Source organism: Vanessa cardui, chromosome 18, assembly GCF_905220365.1.
Source record: "Vanessa cardui chromosome 18, ilVanCard2.1, whole genome shotgun sequence".
Taxonomy (NCBI): Eukaryota; Metazoa; Arthropoda; class Insecta; order Lepidoptera; family Nymphalidae; genus Vanessa; species Vanessa cardui.
Window position 1 is genome coordinate 6,283,612 of NC_061140.1, and position 26,682 is coordinate 6,310,293.

General features: G+C 31.9%; 1 protein-coding gene across 1 annotated transcript in view; it reads right to left on the reverse strand.

The window, feature by feature from the left end:
• The window catches only part of LOC124537255 (thrombospondin type-1 domain-containing protein 4-like), a 159,054-nt gene that overhangs the window by 5,875 nt on the left and 126,497 nt on the right, over window positions 1-26,682 (reverse strand). Inside the window, exons 8-9 of the mRNA XM_047114029.1 lie at window positions 1,056-1,239; window positions 32-192 (exon numbers count right to left, since the gene is read on the reverse strand). Of these exons, the coding sequence (XP_046969985.1) occupies window positions 32-192; window positions 1,056-1,239 (345 nt within the window). The remainder of the gene's footprint in view (window positions 1-31; window positions 193-1,055; window positions 1,240-26,682) is intronic.

Sequence of the window (26,682 nt, forward strand, 5' to 3'; positions counted from 1 at the left end):
ATATTTTATTATTGATTGGATTATCTGTTACCATAATATCAACAGGGTGGTGAATAGGTCCCATCGCAAATATTTTGTCCAGACCAGAAGATCTAGAGTAAATAAATCGTGCACCAGCTGCTTCATATGTGCCTGGAGCGCTGACAGCAAATTCGCCATTCATGATGTACGAGCCATTTGATACTCTTAGTGCTAAAAGCAAAAAAAAAAAACGTATAAAATATAGTAACAATATGTTAAGTAATTTAATCTCTCTATGTTTTTTGTGTAATTGAGACGCTTATGGTACGTTTCAAATATTTTATCATATAGTAAATACGTTAAATGCACCGGTATTGGTCTTAGTGTTTACGGAACAATCAGCGAATTGGTATCCTCGAGCATTGGCAGTGCGTCATGCAAATAATTACTCGCCAATTGTAACGGCGGCTATCTCCATTTATCTCACAATTTGCGGCGTAGGCGCTTCTATTGAAGCGATGCGCAAGCGCACTGAACGCGTGCAATTCCTATAAATCGATTCGACATCGATCTTTGCACTAGCGTGCTCTTCATCTCTCTATTAAAATCTCGATTGACCCAATATTCGAGAACCAAATAACTTTAATAAAAATTGATACATATTGGCTGGCACTATTGTGACCGAAAGCTTTAATAAACGGCCTTGGATCCAACATCTGCTCATTGCTAATTTACTACTAAGTATATCTACAATTGAACTAGTATGACCGAGTTCAATCAAACCTACCTCGAGTCTATGAAATTATTTCTTTAAATTTGACCTAATTTGTAATGATTTTCTTCATTAATTTGTCATGACCTAATCATTGATATTTCAACATACTGTGTCAGTACTTGGGCTGCATTTTATTGACACTTGTTATCTATCTTGCGCACCTGGTTATAGGGGAATTAACATTTGCATCTAAGTACATAATAATAGGGAGATAGATATTTAAGATAAACGTTATGGAGCAAGAACTTTAAAGGTCTCGTGTCAGTCGGCTTATCTGATATAAAACAAAACGTGAATTAAAGTGTGAAGAATGTGTTACCGATGTAATTCTCGCTGGTGACGATTTCTGAGACGTTGAGTCTGCAGGCGCCACGCGGGATGGTCGTCACGTAAGAGTAGCCCAGGGGCAGGCGAGGCCGAGAGAAAAGTCCGGACACGAGACGTCGACCGCATTGCATGTCGCGGTTAGCCGTCGTCGCCAGCACATCCTCGCGGCCTACCACCTACGAACAAGTAATACAGATATTAATAGCAGATAGATATTACTGTTTAATATAATATTATCTTCGCATCATCATTGATATTAAAAAGGAAATTGTTTATTTAAGGTTAGTTTAAAAAATATGATCATAGTATAAAAATAATAGTTATCTTTGTAGTTGCAATTTTTTACTGAAACATTGCACACAAAGCATTGCACTTTTTTACTGATTATCAAAATACAATTCGGAAAGAAACATCTCAAACCTGCCGAGGAAAGACCTTTTTTTGTTCAATAATTTGTTTATAGTATGGCGATCGTTTCATTCCCAATACGTGCTCTTATCCGTCAATCGTTAATTCTATAATATGACCTTTAACATATAAAGCTTTAACGGTTTTCTTAAGTTAATAATAGAAAAAATTTGAATGGGATTCTAGCTGTTTGTTAAACGTATACACTGTGCCACCAAATAATGACTAATTTGGTAACTCTATGTTTGTTCCTTGCGTAAATACCATGCAAATCATAATTTCCAAAAAAAATAAACTGTTATATTCTCACAAAACTATAAACAAAATAAAATTTTATTACAAATAAATTTTGAATATTCGTAATTATTCAAGAAATTTAATAATTGTACGTGATAAACCTAAATGGATCATTTGTAGATTTAATTTTGAATCTCTTTAAAACCTATTCCAGAATGATCTTTAAATAGCGATTAAAAATAGACGACGCTCTTCATTTTACGCAAAATTATATTCGCCATGGTCACTCCCATGAGATGATCTACGAACAGCAACGCAAAGTAAGGATTAACACGTCAGCATATTACACGGATGTCGTCGGGAGACCGCCGGCATCGCGCAGTAATTACAGTAATATAGCAATAAGTGTTCTCGTGTTGTATTTTATCCATATGCGAGTTATAAGTCGAACTTTATAAATATAAGATATGTTGGGATGTTACAGGTTAAGAGTCGAGATGGCTCAGTGGTTAGAACGCGCGTCTTAACCGATGATTGCGGGTTCTAACCCAGGCAAGAACCGCTGAATCGTGTGCTTAATTTATCTTTATAATTCATCTCGTACTCGGCGGTGAAGGAAAACATCGTGAGGAAACCTGCATGTGACAATTTCATAGAAATTCTGCCACATGTGTATTCCACCAACCCGCATTGGGACAGTGTGGTGAAATATGTTCCAAACCTCTAAGGGTGTTGTTGTTGTTGTTGTTGTTGTTGTTACAGGTTACTCAATCACGCTCGACTGTCGACCATCTATTCTCTCTTCCAACTATGACACCACCATGAAAAAAGCTAAATAAATAATATTTGATAGTAAATTGATGCGATTGGTCGTGAGCTTTATTAATCTATTATATTCACTATAGATTTGCGAAATTGTGATTTCAACGGTAACAAAACTGTTATCGGAATTTTGAAAGTGAAATTAAAGTGGGAATACGTAGTTACGTGTAACAGCATTGAATTATAAATAAAGATATATTAATAATAAACTGTATGTAATGCACAATATTGCTGAGTTATTAGCAAACTGCATGACAATATAGACAATATATATATATATGTCTTGTTTATCTTTTCCTACTTCGATTGGAATATGAATATGTATGTCATATGGGACTCGTTTTTTAAGCTCTGATTAACTTATTGAGCGGTAATTTCAATTCTTATTTGATCTTAGTAAATACATATATAAGATTGAGAGACTGTTATGATATCCTATAAGGTTTCTGATATTCTTCTTTGACTTCAATAGAAATATTTAATATGTACACAATTTTATATTTTGTTTAAATCCTTTTATATCTTACCTCATACTTTAATATAACAACTTTGAGTAAATCGTACATACTAAAATCGGATTAATAAATATCGGTAGACAATTTACAAAACTTAATAAATTTTAAAGATATTTATTTCTCGCAATCTGCCCTGGTTTCGCACGGGTATAAGATTTAATAAACAAAATGAATATTTATGTAAAATTTACACACAATTTTTTTTTTGGAATATTGGAGCTTTCTACAAGTGAAAATAAAATAATTTGGATTATTAGTTTAGGGATTACACTACATGAAAATACACAAATTTTCCACCTTTTTTATAATATAAGTACAAGTATTATGTAAAGTGATTTTTAATATATCATAAAAATCTTTAAAGATCGAAAGATTCCAAAACTCTTACCTTACGTCGTAAGATTAATGGCTAAGTGGTCTATATGTGACTAATTGATCAATTTAATTTAAATAAGATATACATATTCATGTATTTACACTTTTAATACCCGCTGATTACAATCTCACGTAATGGACATTATATATAATATGTTACAAGGCTATTTTTTCTACGATTAAAATAAAATTAAAAAGTATTAAAAATTGATTATCTTTAATGTTGTAAAAAAATATAAAACAAAAAAAGTTTTGTATTTGACCTTTTAAATAACTGTAATCAGATAGGCAAACTATAGTTTTCTTTTATTAAAGATACAATAAGGGCTTTAAAAGAATAATCACTTATAAGATTAAATGGCATGTCTAATAAATCGTAACTCTGTGGGCGACGCGATGATTGAAACATGATATTGGCAGGCGTAGCAAATGTCTACAATTTAAACTACACTCGCATTGACTATTCTTAAGCCCGCAATTTAGGATAATGATTCATAGGGCATTCTACCCGCTCATAATGTACAAAATATAGCAATTTTAAAATAGGAATTCCTCATTCGTCATAATATATAGGAATTAGTAAGAGGAAACGAAATATTATATCCGAAACCTGATTTGAAGTGACTTCTAATGAAAGTCCAAATTGTAGAGCGTTACACAGTTGAACGTGTGTTTATTTAAGTATCTGAATTAGTATGGTTGTGATATTATTAAGATAAAATATGTTTTATTGTCTTATTTCAAACTTATCTGTTGAGGCACCACCACGTTGCTAATTTAAGAAATATTAACCTCCCTTACATCACCAATGCGCCACCAACGTAACCATGCCTGTAGTTACACTGGCTCACTTATCCTTGCCCAGAATGCAACAATACTAAGTACTACTGTTTTGCGGTAGAATCTATATTAATATTATAAATGTGAAAGTAACTCTGACTGTCTGTTTGTCGTTCTTTCACGACCAAACCGCTGAACCGAATTTGATAAAATTTGGTATGAAGCAAACTGGAGCTCCAAGAAAGGACATGGGCTTTTTTGCCTAACACATGACAACCAACACCTTAAAACGAATACTAGAATCTTGTATGTGCGTTTTCATAAATCAATCGGTAAACGTTTTTTAAATATAACTATTTTTTATAAAGATTTACTTTTTTCTATAGAATATATGTACGTGAAACAGTTTTGAGGGTTATGTCATATTTTTATGATCAACGTAACATTTACGAGTATGTTATTTTGGTATCAATATAACGAGAGTGATATGAATTGGCTATGTAATATTTACAGCAACATATGTATGTTTTATGAGGAGCACTTTATGTTCGGATACATACTATTTATTTATACACGAATCATATTTAATATACGATAACCGAAACTCGAGTTAAGAAGTATATTTAAAACTGATATAAACAACAGCCTGTAAATTATCCACTGTTGGGCTAAGGCGTCGTCTCCTTTTGAGGAGGAGGTTCGGAACATACACACACACACACACACATGTGGCAGATAAACATGTGGCAAAATTTCTATAAAATTAGATTCATGTAGGTTTCCTTCACCGCCGAGCACGAGATGAACTATAAACACAAATAAAGCACATTAATAATTAGTGGTGCTTGCCTGGGTTTGAACCCGCAATTATCGGTTAACATGCACGCGTTCTAACCACATACTGATTTTATTTTTCATACAATTGAGTTACTGATATATACTTTTTAAGTAATTAGTAATTAACAGACAGGTGAAAGAAACCGCAATGCATAAGTGACCTTGCAAGCTATTAATTCTAAGTACTCGTGTAGGTATATCACAAATTCGGCATTCCAAAGGCTGATTTTGATCTTGGAATGTGAAAAATTACCGTAATTTACTTTCGACATTGAATATATTTATTACTATAGAGTGACACAAATTGTCGTTTACTTTTTGAGTAGGGTCGAACAAATGTCATTATTATCAGAGATAAAACACCTAATAAATACCTACATCTTTTTCAAATAACGGCTTTTTTTTCACAAATAAAGTCGCCCTAATTGGATTTTAAACTCTATTGTAATAAGATGAGTAAAGATACAATTTCTTCAGAATAATCTAATTATCTTAAGTTAGTTAAGAAAATAACACGTGATAATCGAATACGTACAATCAAGTAAACTTCGATTCCATAATATCAGCTACTTATTTGTAAAACAAATAATAATAATCTCACACTGATTAATTCTTTTTTTAAAAAGTTTTTACATTTTACTTACTCATGTAAAATGTTAAAAGCCGATCAACAGTGATTACTTGGTGACAGAGTTTTGATCTAACAGTACATCATCACAGATTAAAATGAGCATATATAATTCCGAGATCGAGCGAAAAAAAAAACGATTTGATCGAGTCGTTTCATATGAAAAAGGACAATAGACCCGTGCTGAACCTAATACAAAAATTGATACTAACATCCTTAACAAAAAAAATTCTATCCGTTCCAAAAAATATAAGAACTACCTCACTAACCTAGTACTTTTTAAAAGTCTGTAAAAGGTTAGTACAATATTTTATATACCCCACGTAATACCGCCCATATTTTTTCACACAGTATAATAAAATAAATAATAAGGTGCACACTTAAAGTTACAACTGTTAACCAGTTTATAATTTGTTCAATTGCTAAGCTAATAAGCAAGAATACGTAAACATCTTAATAATCAATTATAGTATAAAGATAATCGGTTTCAAAGCCTACTTAATTATATCTAATTATGCGTTCCAATTCAATCACAGCTAACAGTACCTATCTATAAAATAATTAAGTTATTCTGATTACTTAACAATCGTAAAATACATGTATTTCTAGTTTAAATAATAAAGAAAGTTAGTGTTTTATACTTAATAGTAACTGAGGGGTATATTTTGTAATAAACGAATATAAATTGAATTAAAAATAAATGTGTTAAGGTTTATCATTGAGGATATGTATTCATATTGTTATTTAATCAGTAAAGAGAAGAACATTATTATTATTTAGTTTAGGGCTGTAGAGTCTGGTGTTATTTTGTCTATTTAAGAATGTGGAAATATATGTAAATGCATGATTTGATTTTAGTAGGCTTTATGCTTGTGGTAAACTTGGTTCAAACCAGTCTTGGTGGATACAAATGTCAGTATTCTGCCGCTACACATGAGCCAACGAACCAGTGTAATTATAGGTACACGGTACATATATAGGTAATTAGATCCCATGGGTGGCAGAGTCTTTATAACCTAAGAGCTCTGACTACAGTCAAATGGATGCAGTACATAAATAAATCATCAGAATTTAAAATACTAGAAAGATTTTGAAATTTCGAATTAATTCGAATTTGAAATTATTAAATCCTATTTAAATTTAAGAATCGTGTGACAAAAACATGTGTATACAAAGTCAATAGCAAGATGCATATGGCAATGATTACGTCATTGCATAACATTCACTGTGACACTAATGCGTGTGGAACATTAGTTGATAGTAATGTCAATTTTATGAGCCGAATACAAGATAACGACGTCTAAATCTCGTATCGAACGGCACTGGAAACAAATTAATCGTTACCTAAATGCGAAAGATTTTTTTATTACGCAAACGTACAAGGCATCGTTTTGGTTTTAGTTTTATTACATTCTTGAACAAATAATATCAAATGCGCTGATAACATCGGTTGTTTTAGATTCTGATTTGCTTCAATATCTATATTTTTAATAAATATACATTTTAAAATATTTTGGTAATGTAAAATCGATTAATTAAAAAAGGAATTCAGAAAGAGTTCCTTTTTTTTAATTAAGTGTGTTTATTTGTTGAGCCTATATTTGTAATAGTGAAAAATTATTGTAACGTACCTATTTTTTTATAATATTAAGATTGTTTGTTTTAATGAAAAAAAAAACGTTTGTAATTTGTAACATGTGACTGCAACACAATGTGAACAATAAAATTAACTACTCAATATTTTTTGATAAAACCCTAGTTACGACTTAAATCACTAAATAAGAACGTGTACAGTTAACAAAACAATACCTAACAATTAAGTCTACGCAAAGAAAGTCATGGTCAAGTTAGTAGCAGGTGCAGTATCTGCTATAATTAAACTGCTGAAAAGACTTTCATTTATTGGCTCAATTAGACCATTAGGTCATTTACCTTTGTCTAATTGGCAGATTGCGCGCTACAACTAGCCTGATGCCAAAACTATTGGACAATTCGATTTGTAATCATTAAAACCAGAAATAATGGCTACACAGTTTATATGCCGGGACTCTGATCACATAGAACATATGTCTGTTGTTAAATTTATGGTCAAGTGATCATTAAAATATAAAATCTTGCGTACATTTTGCTTAATCAGAAATTAACAGATTACATTTTCTGTTACATTTACTAAGTTTAATAAATCTCTGTTTTTCTGTCTGTTTAATACTTAAATCGAAATGGCTGGCCAAGGTTTTGTATTATTTCCCGTAACGATGTAATAATTAAAAAAAAATTCTTTGGAATTTATAATTTACATGTAAATAAATATTATGTTTAGTCAATACAATGACTTCATGACGGCGTTCACGTATAACGCACTCATACAAAAGAAGATATGGTGGCACATTGACAATGTAAAGAATAGTAAACATTTCTTACAGCGTCATTGTCTATGGGTGATAGTGACCACTTATAGGTGGCCCATATGCTCGTCCGCCAACCTATACCATAATATATATGTATATATACGAGAACAATTATATAATTTAAGGAACAACATCAGAAAAGGGCATAGTAACGCGATAATTTGTGTAACGATATTTTACAGGAGCATGATATCAGCCGAGGAAGAGAAGTGTCGCAAGACTTAACGGCACGTAAACGGCGTGTTCCGCTGACACAGGGCATTAGAACAATGGAGCATCGCATTACAATATTGCAGGCTTGGATTCCCTTTAGCTATTAGATGTTCCCGACTCCTTGACATTATGAAATTTGACATAACCAATGGTGCCGAGATCGCCCAATGGTGAGAACACATGCATCATAGCTGATGATTATTGGCCAAGCCCAGGCAGACACCACTGAATTTCTATATATTTAATTTAATTAATAATTCATCTCGTGAGTGGTGAAGGAAAACATAGTGAGGAAACCTACATGTGGGTAATTTCAACAAAATTCTGCACCAGGTGTATCCATCAACCCGCATCGGAGTAGCATGGTGGAATATGATACAAAACTTATCTTAATACACAACAATGCTAAGTTTGGTGGTAGAATATATGATGGTTTTTACCTTCCAAAACGGCTTTATACAAAGACCTATCACCATGTACTATTTATGACATCATGCAATCTTTCTACCGCCGTTCTTTACTGTATTATACATGTTAAAAATATAAAAGCTAAAGTAAATATATTTAATAATCAAAACTATGTTTATTATGGTGATTTTCTATTGCTCACCACTATTTTCAAATCCATGTCATGTAGTTCTATACCAAATATCATATCCATCAGTTACAGTAATGGAATCGTAAATTTAAGTTTTGTCGATGTAATTAATTTTCTAGTAAAAAAAGTAGACAAGCACTTTCAACATATTTTGTGAACCTCAACCCAATCACTACTTTAATTTCACCTTAAGTTGTCTAGAGAAGCCAAGATGTTATCTTGCCAATGGTGTCAAGTTCATTATAAGACCAATGTCTATAAAAAAAAACAAAAAAAAAGTTCCCTTTAATTAGATAGCCGACATAACATAAAAAAATGTTTACGATCAAAGTGTGACAGTTCCGAGCTATTCTTGTCGATTGATGCGAGATTCCAATCAACATCACTATGAAGGGTAGGTCAATATTAAGTGTCAGATCGTAAAACAAGTTAATGAAACGAAGGCATCTGGGTTACAGGGAGCCAAACGATACGCCCCCGTATAAAACCCACTCGTTACACTTCGAACAGAGTATTTAAACGTTTCAAATATTTATGCCGAGATCTTATGATAGTGACACTCTTATTTTTTTAATGTATTAGAAAAACAAATAAACTTCATGGTAAGTGCTTACCACCCACGTGTAGGTCTAAAAGAGCAGTTTTAATGCGTTTCAATCGTGGATTCTATGATGATACGTCTTTTTTACCTTTAATTATACTGACACAAACTGGAATACATGCTATGGATAGTTACAATAATAACAGTATTTTAGCTACATCAGCTTATTTCAAAGACTACATACAACACATGTTCGCTTGTAAGCTTTAGAACACTCCCTATAACCCTAGTCTTATAGTCTAACAAGATTTTATAGATGATAAAAAGAATGGAGTTAATACCTAATGACTTCCAAGCAGGATATATTAATTTTAATAATTGTATTTAACTAACTTGACTTTGTATTTTTAAATGTGGAAAAAGAGTAACTACTGAGTATATTGCCGGTTCTTCTCAGTAGAATCTACTTACCGAACCGGTGGTAGCTTCATTTAATTGTAAAATGACGATTTAATAGTGATTGTAAAAGCCTACTTGAATAAAGTTTATTTTGATTTTTGATTGTGTTCGATCAGAGACTAAACACTTCTCGACTAAGTAGAATGTAAACAGCAGCTGAGAATTAATTAAAAGAGAAACTACTGTGTCCCATCCAGGAGTTTAGGATACGCTGTCATAAAAATTGATAATAGAAGGTATTGAGTGGTTACGTTTGCTACCTATATGGTCTTCCACTAAACCAGAGATCCAGTTTTTTTATCGTAGAAATAACTAAATTATACCTCTAAAATTTCACTTCTATGTAAATTTCTATTTTATACAGCATATAATCACTTGCGGTTGATAAAAGTATAGACTATAATCTTTTATAGATTATATAAAATAGAAATCAACGCAACACTTTACGCATAAAATGAGCTTGACGCTTTTAATGTTAAAATACTGTTTAATGATGATAGAAAGTTACTGTTATCTTAAGAAATCTTAGGAACATTATTTTTAATCTATGAAAATAAGCTTGCAAATGTTTCAATGATGGGTTTCAGCTCACATCAGGTTTCACAGTCAAACACGTGATGAACTATAAGCACAAATTAAGTGCGTGAAATACCACCAGTGGTTTCAGTTGCAGTTGGTTTGTCCACTGGACCACATTGGATCTCAAAATATAAATATAGAACGATTTTCAGTTAATGCATATATTTTTATTCAGCTTTCTTTTAAAAAACAATTGAATGCGCAAATCAAATACCCCTTTTCCAAGACACTGACACAAAAGTCCAGCCATTGTCCGTCGAAGTTACTTTTAACTTCCTTACAATTTATTTAGGTCTCAATGACACTTAAACATTTGCTGATTCATTTCTAAGAATAGTCGTTGAATCATCGTTTTCCTTAAAAGCGCGAAACTTCAATGAGCTATTTTCACGAGGAATCAGCTGGTTTATTAGACGTGCCTACGTACGCCTTTATTACTTTCAATTGTTTGTCGTTTATGGCAGAGCTGAGCTTGAGCAAGGTCGAAACGTTTAGGGCATGCAATTTAATGCATACATAACAAAGAACAATGTGTCACTTTAGCGATATATAGTCTTTAATGTACAATGGAAACGAAATCACAAGCTCGCTGAAATATAGAACGGCACGCGACAAATCATATAATTAAAACAATAGCCGGGCTATTATAAATTACAACGAAGTTTCATTTATTAGTGCAACTAGACCAGTCGTTGACTTTCCATTATCATATACGATGAGGTTCACTCGGCTTGTATTATAAATTTACAAGCTCCGCGACTCCCTCGGTTCGGATGTAATTCCGCAGTCTGGATTCAGCGTCATGTAGCTTCAAATATTCATCGATACGTCAAATTGTTCGAGAGAATCTCGGCGGCAGTTGGTTCGTGTCCGTCTAATTACACGAAGGACATTTCTGGAAGACTTCAATCGTGATAGCTTTATGTATTTGTTTTAAACGACTTCAATCAGATATCTAAATAATTCGAGAAATAAGGGCATTGTGATAATTTTATTTTTAAGTCTGGCAACATTGAAAAGTAGAAGGCATACAGGCATACAGCCTAATATTCAAAATGTAATAAAGTATTTTTGAATAATTATATTAGGTATGTTCTACAAATGAAACAAAATAAGTATTTAATGTGACAACAGACTATGTAAACACAGAACAGAATGAAGACAACTGGGTCGCATCGTATTTATCATGAAACACAATATTAGTCATTAAAATAGCGCAAGTATGTAAAGTATAACAATATGAATAATTATGTAATAAGTGCACGGCCACGTTCTTTGTTGAAATGATTTATTATGAAACATTACATTTAGTAATAGTATAAAATGTTATACGTAATAAGGAACTGTAAATGGTCCAAAATTTAACGAAGGTATCCTTTCCTATCGATGTTTTTTCGATTAAAATTCATACTTCCTTCCCACTAAGCCATCTCAAAGTAATATTTGTTTTATATAAAATATCATTGGCTACAAAAATAAGCTATACAAAAATATACATTTTTTAAGACTTGAGTTTTAAGAGAACAGTCGTTATAGTGATATAAATCAACTGTATATGGTCAACGACCTAAGATCGAAGACAATAGAATTGCTGACGGCCCTTTTTTAAGTATTGTTTTCGTAAAAATTTAAATTCCATCAATAAATACGTATTGCATGGAGGGTATATTATTACATAATGTGCCTATTCTTCTATTGAACATTACTGATCAAAGAAAGAGATAGTTTGATGTCAAGATTTAACAAGTTAATTAATAAGGCCTTACTAACACATTCCGTGATTCTAACAGATTACAATACTTTATGTGAAGAAGCATTCTAGTTCAATTAATTTGATAGTCGACAAAGTATTACTACACTCTTCGATATCATATAGCGTAGCTATTTTTATAAGGCTTTAATTTTTCATTCGGGTAATCTTAAAGGAGAAATATTACATAACTCTAATTTATATACGTAATTAACAATGTTGCATAGTAAATAAATGGACAGTAAGTAAGTAAATGAATCGAGATGGCCCAGTGGTTAGAACACGTGCATCTTAACCGATGATTGCGGGTTCAAATTCAGGCAAACACCGCTAATATAATTAAAATATAATTCAGCTCGTGCTCAGCGGTGAAGGAAAACATCGTGAGGAAACCTGCATGTGACAAATTTCATAGAAATTCTTCCACATGTGTATTCCACCAACCCGCATTGGATCAGCGTGGTGAAATAGGTTCAAACCTTTTCTTCAAAGGGAGAGGCCTTTAGCCCAGCAGTGGGAATTTACAGGCTGTTGTTGTTTTAAGTAAATGTACAGAGCAACGTATTGAAAATTTGCAGAGCGTACGTGAGATCCGTTTTAAAGTAAATATCGAGATTGAGGTGGCGCCAACATTCTTTATTAAATATAAACACAAAAATATAGTTAAAACAAACGACATTCGGCTCGTAAAATAATACTGGGTATATGTTTTATAACCAGCGTGGTGTTTGACGATAATGTTGATTTCCTGGTACTAAAAATGAGTCGAGAATTTCAATGCCAAACTTTACGACCGGTAAATGAGGCAACACACGTAAAAAATGCTCTTGATACTGAAGGATTTCTGAAAAACGAAAACTGTTTTGATTTGTTGTTTATTACATAAAATTAATTCCTGATTGGTTTAAATTGATTTATGAATGATAATATATTAAAAAATACTTGATAATTAAATTAATCTGATATGAAATAGCAAGTTCCTATCCAAACTTAATAAAAATATATTAACATTTTTATTTTTTATTTTTTCCATAATTTTAATGTTAAAAATTCTAATAAAAAAATAAAAATATTAAGGATATTAATAACTTATAGGACTATAGGAGTAAGTTTATCGCTATCGCATTCTTATTTATCGTAATGAAAAAAGATAGCCTTTTATTTTAGTGAGTATGTATAGGTTGTATAGGACTTAATCAATATCAATGAAAAGAAAGGCATACAATTAATGTTTATTGATCGTTCAAAAAAGGTGTCAAATACAATAAGGCAGTTGACCCAAATTGACAAAACACGAATACGTTATGACGTTCACAAATTTTCTAATCAACACTAGGTGACCACAATGATTTAAAATTGAGCGTCTAGACACGATTGCAATTTGCTATCATTTACACGTAACGAATTATTGCTGAATGTATTTACTTAGAAGAGCTGAGATGGCCCAGCGGTTAGAACGCGTGCATCTTAACCGATGATTTCGGGTTCAAACCCAGGCAAGCACCACTATATAAATATGTGCTTAATTTCTGTTTATAATTCACCTCGTACTATGCGGTGAGGGAGACCATCGTGAGGAAACCTTCATTTGTCAAATTTTCATCGAAATTCTGTCACATGTGCATTCATGAGAGGAGGCCTTTAGCCCAGCTGTGGGAAAATTACAGGCTGATTCTTTTACTTAAGCAGAATCGGACAATCGGCTATGTTGTCTTGGGTCAGGGTGTTTGTGGTACCGTCGTTACTTCTGATTTCCCATAACACAAGTGCTATAGCTACTTACATTGGGATCAGAGCAATGTTCAGTGATGTTATACAATGTCATTTATTTTACTTTATTGAATGAATTTCTGTCAAACGTTTCATTGAAACTTACTCTAGGGACCTTGGCTCAGTACACAACTTTTATATACTTTTACTGTAATGTAATAAAATTTTCTAAATACATCGAACGAATTCCTTTTTTAAAGGTTTTTTTTTTTTAATTTCACCACACCTCTTTCTATATCTGCTTTCCTCTACCATAAGGTTGCCTGGAAGAGATCGCTGTGTTAGCGATAAGGCCGCCTCTTGTACATCTTTCATCTAACCGTGTATGTGTGATTTATTTACTGGTGTACAATAAAGAGTATTTTGATTTGATTTGATTCACTGTTATATACACTGAATATATCTTGCAGCTATGTTTTAAACCGGATACTAGATAATCGACTAATGCAAATTTGCCGCTAATTGTGCCATGGGGAGAACTCCACTTGCAAATTTGCAAACATTATTGGGTTATCTGGTATCTAGTATATTAATGTTAACATAACAATGAAATAGTGTTAAACAATAAATATACACGATATCGATCTGTTGTCGTTTAAGACTATTTGCATAATATTTTAACACGTCAACTTGTTTCAATATCAAATTATAATGGAACAAGGTTAAAAGGTACTAAGCGTGCTTTATTTTACACGGCGGTTCACGAACTTGATAGTACCTTATGTTCGAATTAAACAGGGCGCCGGGTCAATCACGATCCGGGTGTAGTAGATAAACCGGATATAGAGCTGCACTTTTAACCTTTCACTTTAAATATATGAAATACTAGTTGTCGCACACGGATTCGCTCGCGTTTATGGCGGTTGTCATGTGTTAGGAAGCCTATGTCCTTCTTTGGAGTTCAAATTTGCTTCATACCAAATTTGATCAACACCAACACCAACAGCCTGTAAATTCCCAATGCTGGCCAAAGGCCACCTCTCCCTTTGAGGAGAAGGTTTGGAACATATTCCACCTCGCTGTTCCAATGCGGGTTGGTGGAATACACATGTGGCAGAATTTCTATGAAATTTGTCACATGCAGGCTTCCTCACGATGTTTTCCTTCACCGCTGAACACGAGATGAATTATAAAGACAAATTAAGCACATGAATCAGCGATGCTTGCCTGGGTTTGAATCAACAATCATCGGTTAAGATGCACGCGTTCTAACCACTGGGCCATCTCGACCCAAATTTGATCAAATCTGGTTAATTGTTTTGGTTGTGAAAGAGCGACGGACAGAGTTACTTTCACTTCAAATTTTAAGTATAAATTTTTTTCAACATTAAACTGTTTTATCTCAGTGTAAAATTTATTTTTAAATTAATTAATTCAAATACCAAAAACGCATTTATAATCTGTATCGATAATTAAGATTCTTTTTTTAAAAATGTCAAAAATAAAAAATGAGAAAAATCCGATGCACGATTATTTAAGTAAAATATTCGTCATGTGCAGGATCAATCCCACGATCTTTATGACAGAAGTAAGCAGCATTAATGACTGCGCCATCTAGCGGTGAGTTACAACAATATACCTTAAACTAATACAATTAAATAATTGTTGATAGGTATTCACGTTGATCACCTTAATACTTTCGAAGTCTATTATGTTCAAACAAATAGAATTATATAAAATTTTATAATAGTTTCACCAAATCGTTTTAATTCAACTAAAATTTCATTACTGTACACGTTTTGTTATATTAATAACATTAAATTTCAATAATCTATAGGAACATATTATAATAAAATTGAACTGACTCATCATATGTATGTATAAATGGAACATATATCAAAATAACATTTTTTTATATATTTTGTCAATCTAATCTCTGGAACGGCTGGACTGATTTTAACAGGACTTTCATTGCCAGATAACTAATACAATAAGGAGTAATTTAAGCTACAATAATATTATTTTTTTTTGTTAAATTCAACCTTTTCTAATTAAATTCAAGGTCGAGGGTACAGCTAGTAGCAAATATAAAGAGAATAAGATAATTATACAAATGGTGGAGAAAAATATACTGAACTGTTTCGTCTTCACCTTTTTATCTATATATACAAGATATATATACATATACTTACTGCCACGATGACCATAAGAAGTATTGCTCCTGTATACGCCATGACGGTTCAATATGTTCACAATGACCACAAACTTGTATGTTCGCTTCTTACACAAGACAAATATTATTTTGTCAGCAAAGAATTGTTCGAAGAATTATCACTGTTTCTTTTATTGTGAATTAATGATTTTTATCATCTGTGAAATTATTTTATTAAATAATTATAACAGTTGTTTAGATACCTATATAATATCTTATGTATTTAATTTTTGTATTTGTTAGTTTATGTCTTATTATAGCGTATTATTAATTTTTCTATTGCTTTGTCATGTTAGCCTTTTTATTAATGTATATTATTGCTTTTTTCCGAATCACAAACCACAGAACGAAAGAGTATAAAAAATGTGCGCGCGTGAGAAATTCCGATTCTTCGGCGTATTTTAAAAATATTTTTATTACAAGCAAATTAAATAATAATAATCTACTTATTATTATTAATAAAATAGTAATTATATTAATAATTGTATTTTGTCTTTTTCACCACTCTTATTTTATCACTCACAAATTCAAACATACACGAATTTATTTATTTATATTAAAATAAACATTGTAAAATTAGATAAGGTGTAAATTTTTCTATTTCGAGCGTCTTGACGCGTAATTGTTGGTTTATGGAGCTTCATTATACAGTTTTCACATCACCCTGTACACGCGAATTTAAAAAAAAATCTTACTATTTTTTGCATAACACGCTAAAAGAAGTTATATAAACTTGAAAAATAATGTCATGTAAAAACCTTGTGTAATGTCTGCGTTTGCGGACCAAAGTAAGTTTCCTGAGGTAAGAAGTAATTTCTCGATATGAAAATAGGAGAAACACTTTATCGATTTCCGAGTTTACGATTTCTTAATGGCAATGATAACCTTAATAATTTTTTACGATCCAATCGGCTGTATGTTTCAATACTTGGACTTGAAATATTAAAAAAATATATATTTAGATAGCACATTGTAGATTGAGACGTTAGTCATACCTAAGTTTAAATTATTTTGTTACGTATTTATTTTATTACCATTATCAAATTTTATCATAAATGTCCAAAATTCGATTGACATTACCGATAAACCGATAATGCACTTAGCCGGTTCACTATATACACTAGTAGCCCGCGGCTTTGCTTGCTTTTTTTAAGATTAGTCGTGTTAAGCATAAAAAACTCAAGTTTGCTTGTTACATAAATATCAGTTCAATGGTTTGTCTGTGAAAAAGCGACAAACAGAGCAGAGTCACTTTTGCGTTTATAAATATTAATATTAGCAGGTATAGATAACTGGCTGATAACTATTTTTTTAAACGAGGTTCTAGTTAAATTTAGTACGTTATTATTTATAGTGGTTCTTTTTTTAAATTTTAGATATCGCTATCTTTTTTTATTAGTACGTTTATGTGATGAGATTTGTGTAATTATATTGACGCTGAACAGTCAGGAAGTAATATTTGAATTATAAGTTTCAAATTTAAAATTGGAATCTTTCATTTTTCTGATTAATTTATTTATAGTATATATAGCATGTCAAATAAGCGATTAGTTTTATCATAAATAATTATATATAAACAAGTTAATTTGTAGGATTTTAAGTAGATAATACGACAAGAAACAAATTGCCAAGATAATTGTTTTTTTTTTGACAGTAATAAGATTTGATTTCATAATTTTATGTATTTCAAACCTTGTTCATTTTATTAAATAAACATTTATATTAAAGTATAAATTTCGATCAATTACAAAGTAGTTGAATTTTTATTTTTATTTCAACCTGAGCATGGAATATATTTTATCTGTGGAATTATGAACGGAAAGTCATTTAAAATTATAAAAACAAATGCCGGAATCAAACCTTGGCACCATAATGTCCTTTCGTAATTCCTTATGCTCGCAAATTGTTAAAACATCGAGACAGTGTAAACAAAACTCTGAGATAAAGAAAATAACGGAGATACGGCTGCCTTATCACAACATATGTGCAAATTACATTCTTGAAATTCTTAATTTGAAAAACGAAAGTCACGTTAATTATAACTGCTAAAGTGGTCATCTTTACGAAATAAACAAAATCATTGCTAAAAAATCATGTATTTTCTAAACAAATAAGTAATCATTAATTGAAGTGTATCTGTCCAAAAAACGTAAACATTCTACAATAGAGAATAATCTCTTTGCGTGTGAGAAATATAAAGATATTGATATACCATCTACAGTAACCAAAGGATTAGCATGAGTCCTACCCTTAGCCCAATTTTAATTGGGGTCAGCGCAGCAAGTCATCTCCTTCCACACTTCTCTATCAGTTGTCATCTCACAAGTAACATTCTTTCTAATCATATCTTCTTTCACACAATCCATCCATCGTTTCCTTGGTAGTACCCCATACATCCAAAATCCTATATCCAAAATTTATCTCTTTCCATAAGACCATCTTCACTAATTTTAAAATGATGTCATAAAAAAAATGAATCTGAATTTTAAACTTATAAATGAAAAGAAAATTATAAAAGTTGCATTTCTTCTACAACGACACATGAAAGCAGCGTGGCCTAAATAAAATTAATTAAAAATAGCATCCACTGCCGTCCTTATGTATGTTACATTTAAAAAGCACGATGAATACCTCAATAGAATTCACTATTTACTTTAAATAAATAATGAGTCCAGATATATGGCTTAGTGCATTATAATATGTGGATCTTACTTAAAAAACGCAGGTTCAAATTTCCTTAATTTATTTTTATAATTAACCTCGCGATTAAATTTAAGGGGAAGATCTATAAGACTGATCTGATGTTGGGTTACAAAAGGGATCACTGAAAGACAATTGTATGTTGCGGAGATGAGAATGCTGAGAGGAATGTGTGGTGTCACGCGAATGGATAGAGTAAGGAATGAGTACATAAGAGGAAGTTTGAAAGTGACATCGATAGCCGAGAAGTTATGTGGAAGGCGGCTATCGTGGTATGGGCATGTAATGCGGAGGAATGAGGAACATATTGTAAGGAAGGCCTTGAGCATGGATGTGAATGGATGTAGAGGTAGAGGACGACCAAGAAAACGTTGGATGGACTGTGTGAACGACGATATGGTTAGAAAGAATGTCAAAGAAAGAATCCCAATTTAACCGGGGTCAGCGCGGCGTGTCTTCTTCCTCGATACTTCTCTGTTTGACGTCATCTCACAAGTAACTTCCCAGCTTTTTTGGTCGTCCCCTTCCTCTATATCCATCCACGTCCATGCTCAAGACCGTGGTAAAATAATCCTATATTATAAAAAACTTGACATGTGTTAAATTTAATTCTGACCAATGTGTATCCACCTTCGCAATCATAGGGCTTCGTGAAATTTGCTCCAAATATTTCCTTTACGAGGACAGGAGATTAAAAAGGTTTCAGCTCATCATTGAGATTTAATTTCATTACATTGTTTTATAACTTATTGGGAAAGTTTAGGAGCAAATGGCACGTTTCGATGTAAACTTTTGCGAAAATTGTTTCGATATGAACCTACTATCTTTAGTTAAACCCCAGTAAATACACCACTAGATCACCAGGCCTTGATTACAATGGCATGACTTACTTGTTCTGAATTTTCCAACACCTTATATTAGCAACGATGATAAATAATTATTTTTTTCTATTTCGGCGACCAGATGTCATATCTCCATACGATCTCAATATCCCAGAAACGTTACGAGTGAAGCATCGTTTAGTATATTTTGAAAGCCATTAACGTTGGAGATGGGCGTGTGTTTACAATATTCTTTTCATGTGTTTTAAAATTGTATAACCTTAGTCTCATTGTTAATTATAATATGTTAACATATATTTTAACGTCTTGTCAAACGTTAGTTGTGCAAGAGAACATTTGTAAATACGTTTAAACATTCGATTTTCAGCTACTTCTACGAGACAAACTAGTGGCATTTTTGTAACGTTATTTCTAGACACATAAATAATTTACAACATGATGTATGTCTGTCCAAACCTTACCAAGGACGGGTCGTAGATAAAACAAACATTTCTATATTTAAACAGTGTCTGCGAATCCGTTTGAGTGGAGTTAGGACATTTTTTTTCTGTACTTGAGATGAAAATTAGCCCTGCCGACCTGATCTTTTTGGTCTTTTGTATGATAAGTTTTTAATAGAAATTTTACTAAAAGTTTCTACACAAACCGTCAAGAATTTTAGTAATAATTAAAAAACTACTAAATAGTACTACAATACACATATTTTTTATCAGAACATACGCTCGCAGTTTCACCTGCTTTAAAATTACCAGATCCAATAATACCTAATCCAGGCTATACCGAATAAAGAGAGGTCCTCTGCTAGCTGTAAACCTTTACTTACTGATAATTAAATGCAACTTTACCATTTGTATTTGCAATACCTTCCACAGTTACAATTTTCGCAAAAATATTTCATGACATAACGCGATGTTATTTTATTACGCACAATATAAATAACATTTTAATATCGTCTAAATATAAATCGTATGTATTGATTTCAAATTTATTATAGGACTGGTGTATGTGCGTCATAATTTTAATAGAAAAGCATCGTAATTGCTTCCTGTGACGATTCCAGATTTTATATAACAGTTATTTATACGAATACCTTGTTGCGATGTTAACATTTTAAAATGAATCATATTCGATATGTAATATCCGCGAGTTATATATATTGGGTTATACATGTGGAGACCGGGACTTTTCTCCAAGTAATGTCATCTTGACGGATTTCGTTCACGGCGACTTTCTCAAGGAAGAGACCAGTCATCTGCACGATTGTCTTGACTTGTTTTGGTCGTATTATAACATGCACAGGCACAGGTATTCTCTACTTCCAACTGACTCATTATCGACGTCATATTCGATACGGCTGGAATTATTTAGGTTATCGAGGCACGGGATGGTGAACTCTGCAAATTTATAGAATCCGGGCTGCAGAAAACACCGTTATGATAGTTACATGTTTCTGACAAGTACTTGTATCCATCAATCAGAACTGGTAGAAATGGAAAAATAATCTGTAAAAAGGGAGGAGACCAATCCTTTTCTCAGTAGTGTGATGTGCAATATTATAGTGTGAAGTTTTGTGAAGTATACTTCAGAGAGAGCTTCTAGGGCACAAACTCATTAGCCATTCATTAGCCATTGGATCTTCAAGGGACGGAATTATAACACCACATCCACAACAGCGCGATTTTTAAGATACTTTCTGCCTCGCATAACCACTCTGTGGAACCAATAAGACTTGGGAGTCTTTATGAAAAAAGCGTACTCCTACCTCAAAAGCAACTTCGGCAACGCACCTGCAAGACCCCGGTGTTGCAAGATGACCACACCATCAAAATACTAAATCCTGACTGTGACAGAAACACCAAATAAATGAAAATATTTACCGATACAGTAAAATATGATATTAATTTCATTAATCATTAAAGTATTAATGTAATGCAAGATCATAAACGTACCACTAATAGCGAAATTACCTTGTTATATTGCAATTGATATCCCGTATCTCAAACTCAACGTCTCATTGTGTCGAGCAGTGATTATTCCAGACCAACATTATAGCCCAGATGTTCATATAAGGATATTCGTAAAACGTTAATTAAGACTATAAAATCAAGTCATTATCCTAAAGTATAAAAAGTAATTGTATCCATTACTTATAGCTAAATTGATGAACATCTTGAATGTGATATAGTTCTAAAATAGCTTTCATCAACAATGAGAATAGTAAGAATTATCTCTGAACAAAGTTACTAGTGGTATCTAGTGATAAGCTAAGTTCGAGTGTTATAGTAAAGATAAAAGATTACATGTGATATCTATTTTAACTACACCATAAGAAATCTTGAAAACTGTCATGTTATTTTTTTCCATGATCAGACGAGGGAATTATCGTGATTATTCTGAGTCAATTTTTGCCACCACACTGTAAGAAATTCAAAAGACTTATACGCGTGTTGCTAACCATGGTATCTTTAATATTCCTATAACCAGTAGTTACAAAGTCTTACTCATCTTGTACGAAACGAAATAGTTTGATGGAATAAACGATGAGTGCTTCGTACCTACTCAAATTCACATGCTAAAGTCCTACCGTCATAAAATCATGATGAGATTATCATCATAAATATATACTGAATAAAACCACAACAGTTTCAAAATAAAATGTTGAGCAACACTCGTTATAACGATCATACTGGTATGCCAATAGTAACAAGAGAATTCAATGAATTTACTATTGTAAAAACGTTTGAATAGTCCGTGCGTTCGTTAGATATTAATTGGAATACTATAAGTATCAGATACTTGTTATTATGCTCGGTACGATAATTGAACATCTATCTAAAAAACTGTATCTTTTTGTCTTTAATTTATATTTTATTTTACTACTAGCGATCTGCCCCGGCTTCCCACGGGTGTAATACTGATACTTAATATACTACAGAATCTATATACTTACTACATCACATTAGAAACTTTTAAAATTGTTTGTATTTCTTTACTATACTGTCCATGTATTACATACAAAAAACTTTCCTCTCGAATCACTCTATCTATTTAATAAAACCGCATCAAAATCCGTTGCGTAGTTTTAAATATTTAAGCACTCGTAGTGATATAAGGAAAGAGAAAGCAACTTTGTTTTATACTATGTAGTGATACATTTTTATCACGTGCAATAATTAAAAAATTTTGTAATTTATGTCGGTACTAAAAGTAGAAAAATATCTGCATAAAATTTATTTAAATTTTGACGTCGACGATATCGCGGATAAAGGCTAGTTCACAAGCGTTCCGTTTCACAATTGCTATCATGGCACGTGAATGACGAGTTTGAATGGACGCCCCGAGCGAGTTTGGCGGAAGTCCAAGCGCACCGATTATTTCGCTCTCGTAAAATATGAACCACTAATCCCTTTTGTACAGAATGTTTTTTCAGAAATTAATAAATCAGTAAGCCATTAGACGCTAAAATGGTTTCAGGATTATTACACGGTTTCATGTGGTCCGAGAAACAACTGCGAATATACAGGGTATAAAGATGTTATGAAATCATTTTGTGGTACCATTTTACGTTCCACTCAAATGAAACGTATTTTTATATTTTACGAGTTGTTTTATGTTAAAATGAATGCGTGTCTTTTGATCTCTTCTTCCTTTTATATTATAAATCTAATTTTATCACACGCAAACAATATTTTATAGAGACATTATGTTATGAAACTGTTGACACTCGTTTTACGGTTATTATGATTAATTTAAGTTTGGAACAAAAGATTTATAAAATTTTGATATATGTAAGATCTCTTTAGTCAAATTATAATAAATAGCATACGATACCGTTGATGATAATATCAAGAATTTATCGATAAAAATACTAATAATATTAAATATTAATATTTATTCACACTTCAAAACCAGTTTCGACTTCTTAATTACCGCCTCTGTGATCAGATAGGCTATTTGATTGTTACGGTTTCACAAGATCTTAATAGGTGTGTTCTTAGTTCAATTATCTGTGGATTTATTAGAAATAAAATAAATCGCTGGCTTCTAGAGTTGGGTATCGACGTATGGCCGTATGATTTATCGTTTGCCAGTGTATAACGACAATGTATAATTTGTAAAATGTATAATAGCTTAATTTTTATGGTTATTATATTCGGTCGACTACGATACTGAACAGACTCGTTTATTTTAATAAAATCACAGTTAAAGCAAAATGATATATGTTATCTGAATACGGAAATTAAAAATTAAACGCTCTTTCGCGTATAGATAAGGAATGTACGCGGGGTTTTCGTTAATGAGTTAACACCTCGGAATTCGTTGTGTTTGTTTGAAGTTTACAAGTATAAGCAATTTTCTGGCATTTTGTTACGGATACGTTTTATGCGTGAAAAATAGTAGGTCATCGAACCTACGCATTAAACAATTACTACTTACTTCTGGTAGTCTTCAACGTTTTCCATACATTGAATAAACATGAACTATCCTATCTGGAGATTATCTGTTCTATCTGTTTTTAATGCTATTACTTGGTCGTTCAACCTATGAGTTTAAATATAAATAATACCTTATTTTGTTACGATTTAGAATAAATAACCTTACCATTCTTTATTACTAGACTACAGTAAACATAATACGTTGATTATTATTCACAATCTTTTAACAAAGATTAACAGCTCCGCCGACATTATCGTGGATCGGTCACAAAATAAACGCGGGATATTAACGATATTATGGTACGAGCAGAAGCAAAATTGACATAAGAGATAAAACTCGGTCCCTTTTCCAGCGATTTAGGGCAAGCAAACTGTTTTGCTAGGGCGCCTGCGTAGACGAGGACGCGTACACTATTGCAATATTTATTGTATTTTGTAATTGGCCTGTTTTATCATCTTATCTCCTCTGTCGTAATTTTGATTCGGAGATATCTTGCGCTATCAAAATTATAATCATTCGAGACTCCATATATAGACTTGTTTCAGTTTAAGCATTTATATATTATATATAAATCAACGCTTCATTTGGTTCGTATTCTACTAACGTATTAATTTTATCTTAATTAGAATTCAAGATTAAATATCTTCGTAAATTATTACTGATGACACTTTCAATAAAAATATTACGCATAGGATCACATTGAGCATTGTCGTATGAATTGTCCCCCTTAGCCTCTTTTACCTTTTGTAGCTTTCTAGCATATGTTTTTTTCTAAAATTACACAATATCATTTGTAATGATGTTTTTTGTATATTAAGCAGCTCTACTACTAAATATTTGGCTTCATAAATCCTATTTCTTTAAAAACATATTTCCTATGTATAGACCTAGAGGCTGCTAGGCAGTTACCTGCACTGCCAATGGATAATGCGGCTCTGATACTGAACAGGAGCGATAAAAAGTTATTACTTTGTTACGTTTCAACGGACACGTCTGTTGCATTGAAACTTTTTAAAAAATGAAGCATTGTGGGCCAGGAATTAGTGTGTTATAATGCTAAAAAGCTAGAACACTATCTAATAAATTCGTCTATATATAGTGACCTCTGTAGCTAATGTCATCGGAGATATTAAATTTGTTTTAGATTACATTTATCCGTCAGCGGATCTTATCAGAGATTTATCAACTTGTCAGTTTTGTTCAAACATTAATGACAGCATTCAATTAAAGTTTATAACTCGTACGTGTATTGGTTTAATAGTGCATCAAAGTATGATGTAAGAGTGTATTACACTAATTCTATAAAATTATTATTATCTGTGGAGGAAATTACACGATTTCTGAAATGACACTCATGAAAAATGACGTTTGCGTTCAACTATTTTTAATTTTTGTTCTTTATTTGAAAATGTAATTATCTCACTTATTTAGATCTCAGGTAATGAATTACCCATCGAATTCCAAATTTAAAATTTTGTTAAAGTATCAAAAATACAATTTTTTTTTTTAAAGAAGATTTTTATCACCGTTTACAACATTATAGATGAATATATAGATATATATATAACAGTTTTTAATTAAACTGATTGCAAACACTGATTGCCAGTCGCAAAAAATACTCTTATTAATTAAGCAATATAATTAGTTCATAATCAAATCTCGGTGGAAATAGGCGCGTGTGATACAACTCTTATTTAGGCGGCGAGATAAGAGGTGTATCAAAGAAATCTCATAAATACATAGTTATTAGTTAGCAGGACTACGAGTAGTCGAAATTATGACGCAATCTTTATAGAATTATTATCATAATTATTGATTCGAAAAAATAGTTTTTTTTTTTAATATTCAACCTTTTTGGACGCGTCGCCTCGTTTGTAATGTTTTAGTGAAAAGATTTCATTGCAGTTTTTTCACTTTTTTCACGTCAGTTAGTTTGCGCTTTATTTCATGATAGTCTATGCTATATTACAATTCTGATTAGAATCGATTCATTACGATTTAAAGCTTCAGATAAACGAACTCCAGGTTGAATAAACAGCGTTAAATAAAGGGTCTTTTGAAGTGAAATGAGATCGGGGCTCGTGTAACCTAGTTAGTAAGGTGATAACAGAAATTAGGTAGATAAGGTGATAACAGCCTCACCTACTGTGACATTGAAGTCCAGTCGACCTTGGTCTGTAGTTTCTTCAAATGGAACATACATTTATTTTGATGTTGAATATTCAAAAGTAAATTTAAAAATAATATTCTAAAAAAATACTGGAAATTCTTTTTTTTTTAAATAAAGCTTGTCACACATCGCGTTAGTTATAATAGTTAAACATAAATCACTAAACCCAATGAAAAATTAGACACATTATAACTGGAGTGATTTATGGACGAAAATGAATGATATTATATTTTCTTGGCGACGTTTCTAAATATTTTATTTATAATGGTGGTGTCATAATTAATGACCATAGTTAATAAAGAAGAGATAAATTAGTAGAACTTTTATCTTCAAAATGTTTACGCTTAAGTGATTATTAAAATTTATCTCAAGAAATTAAATCCTAACATATATATTAT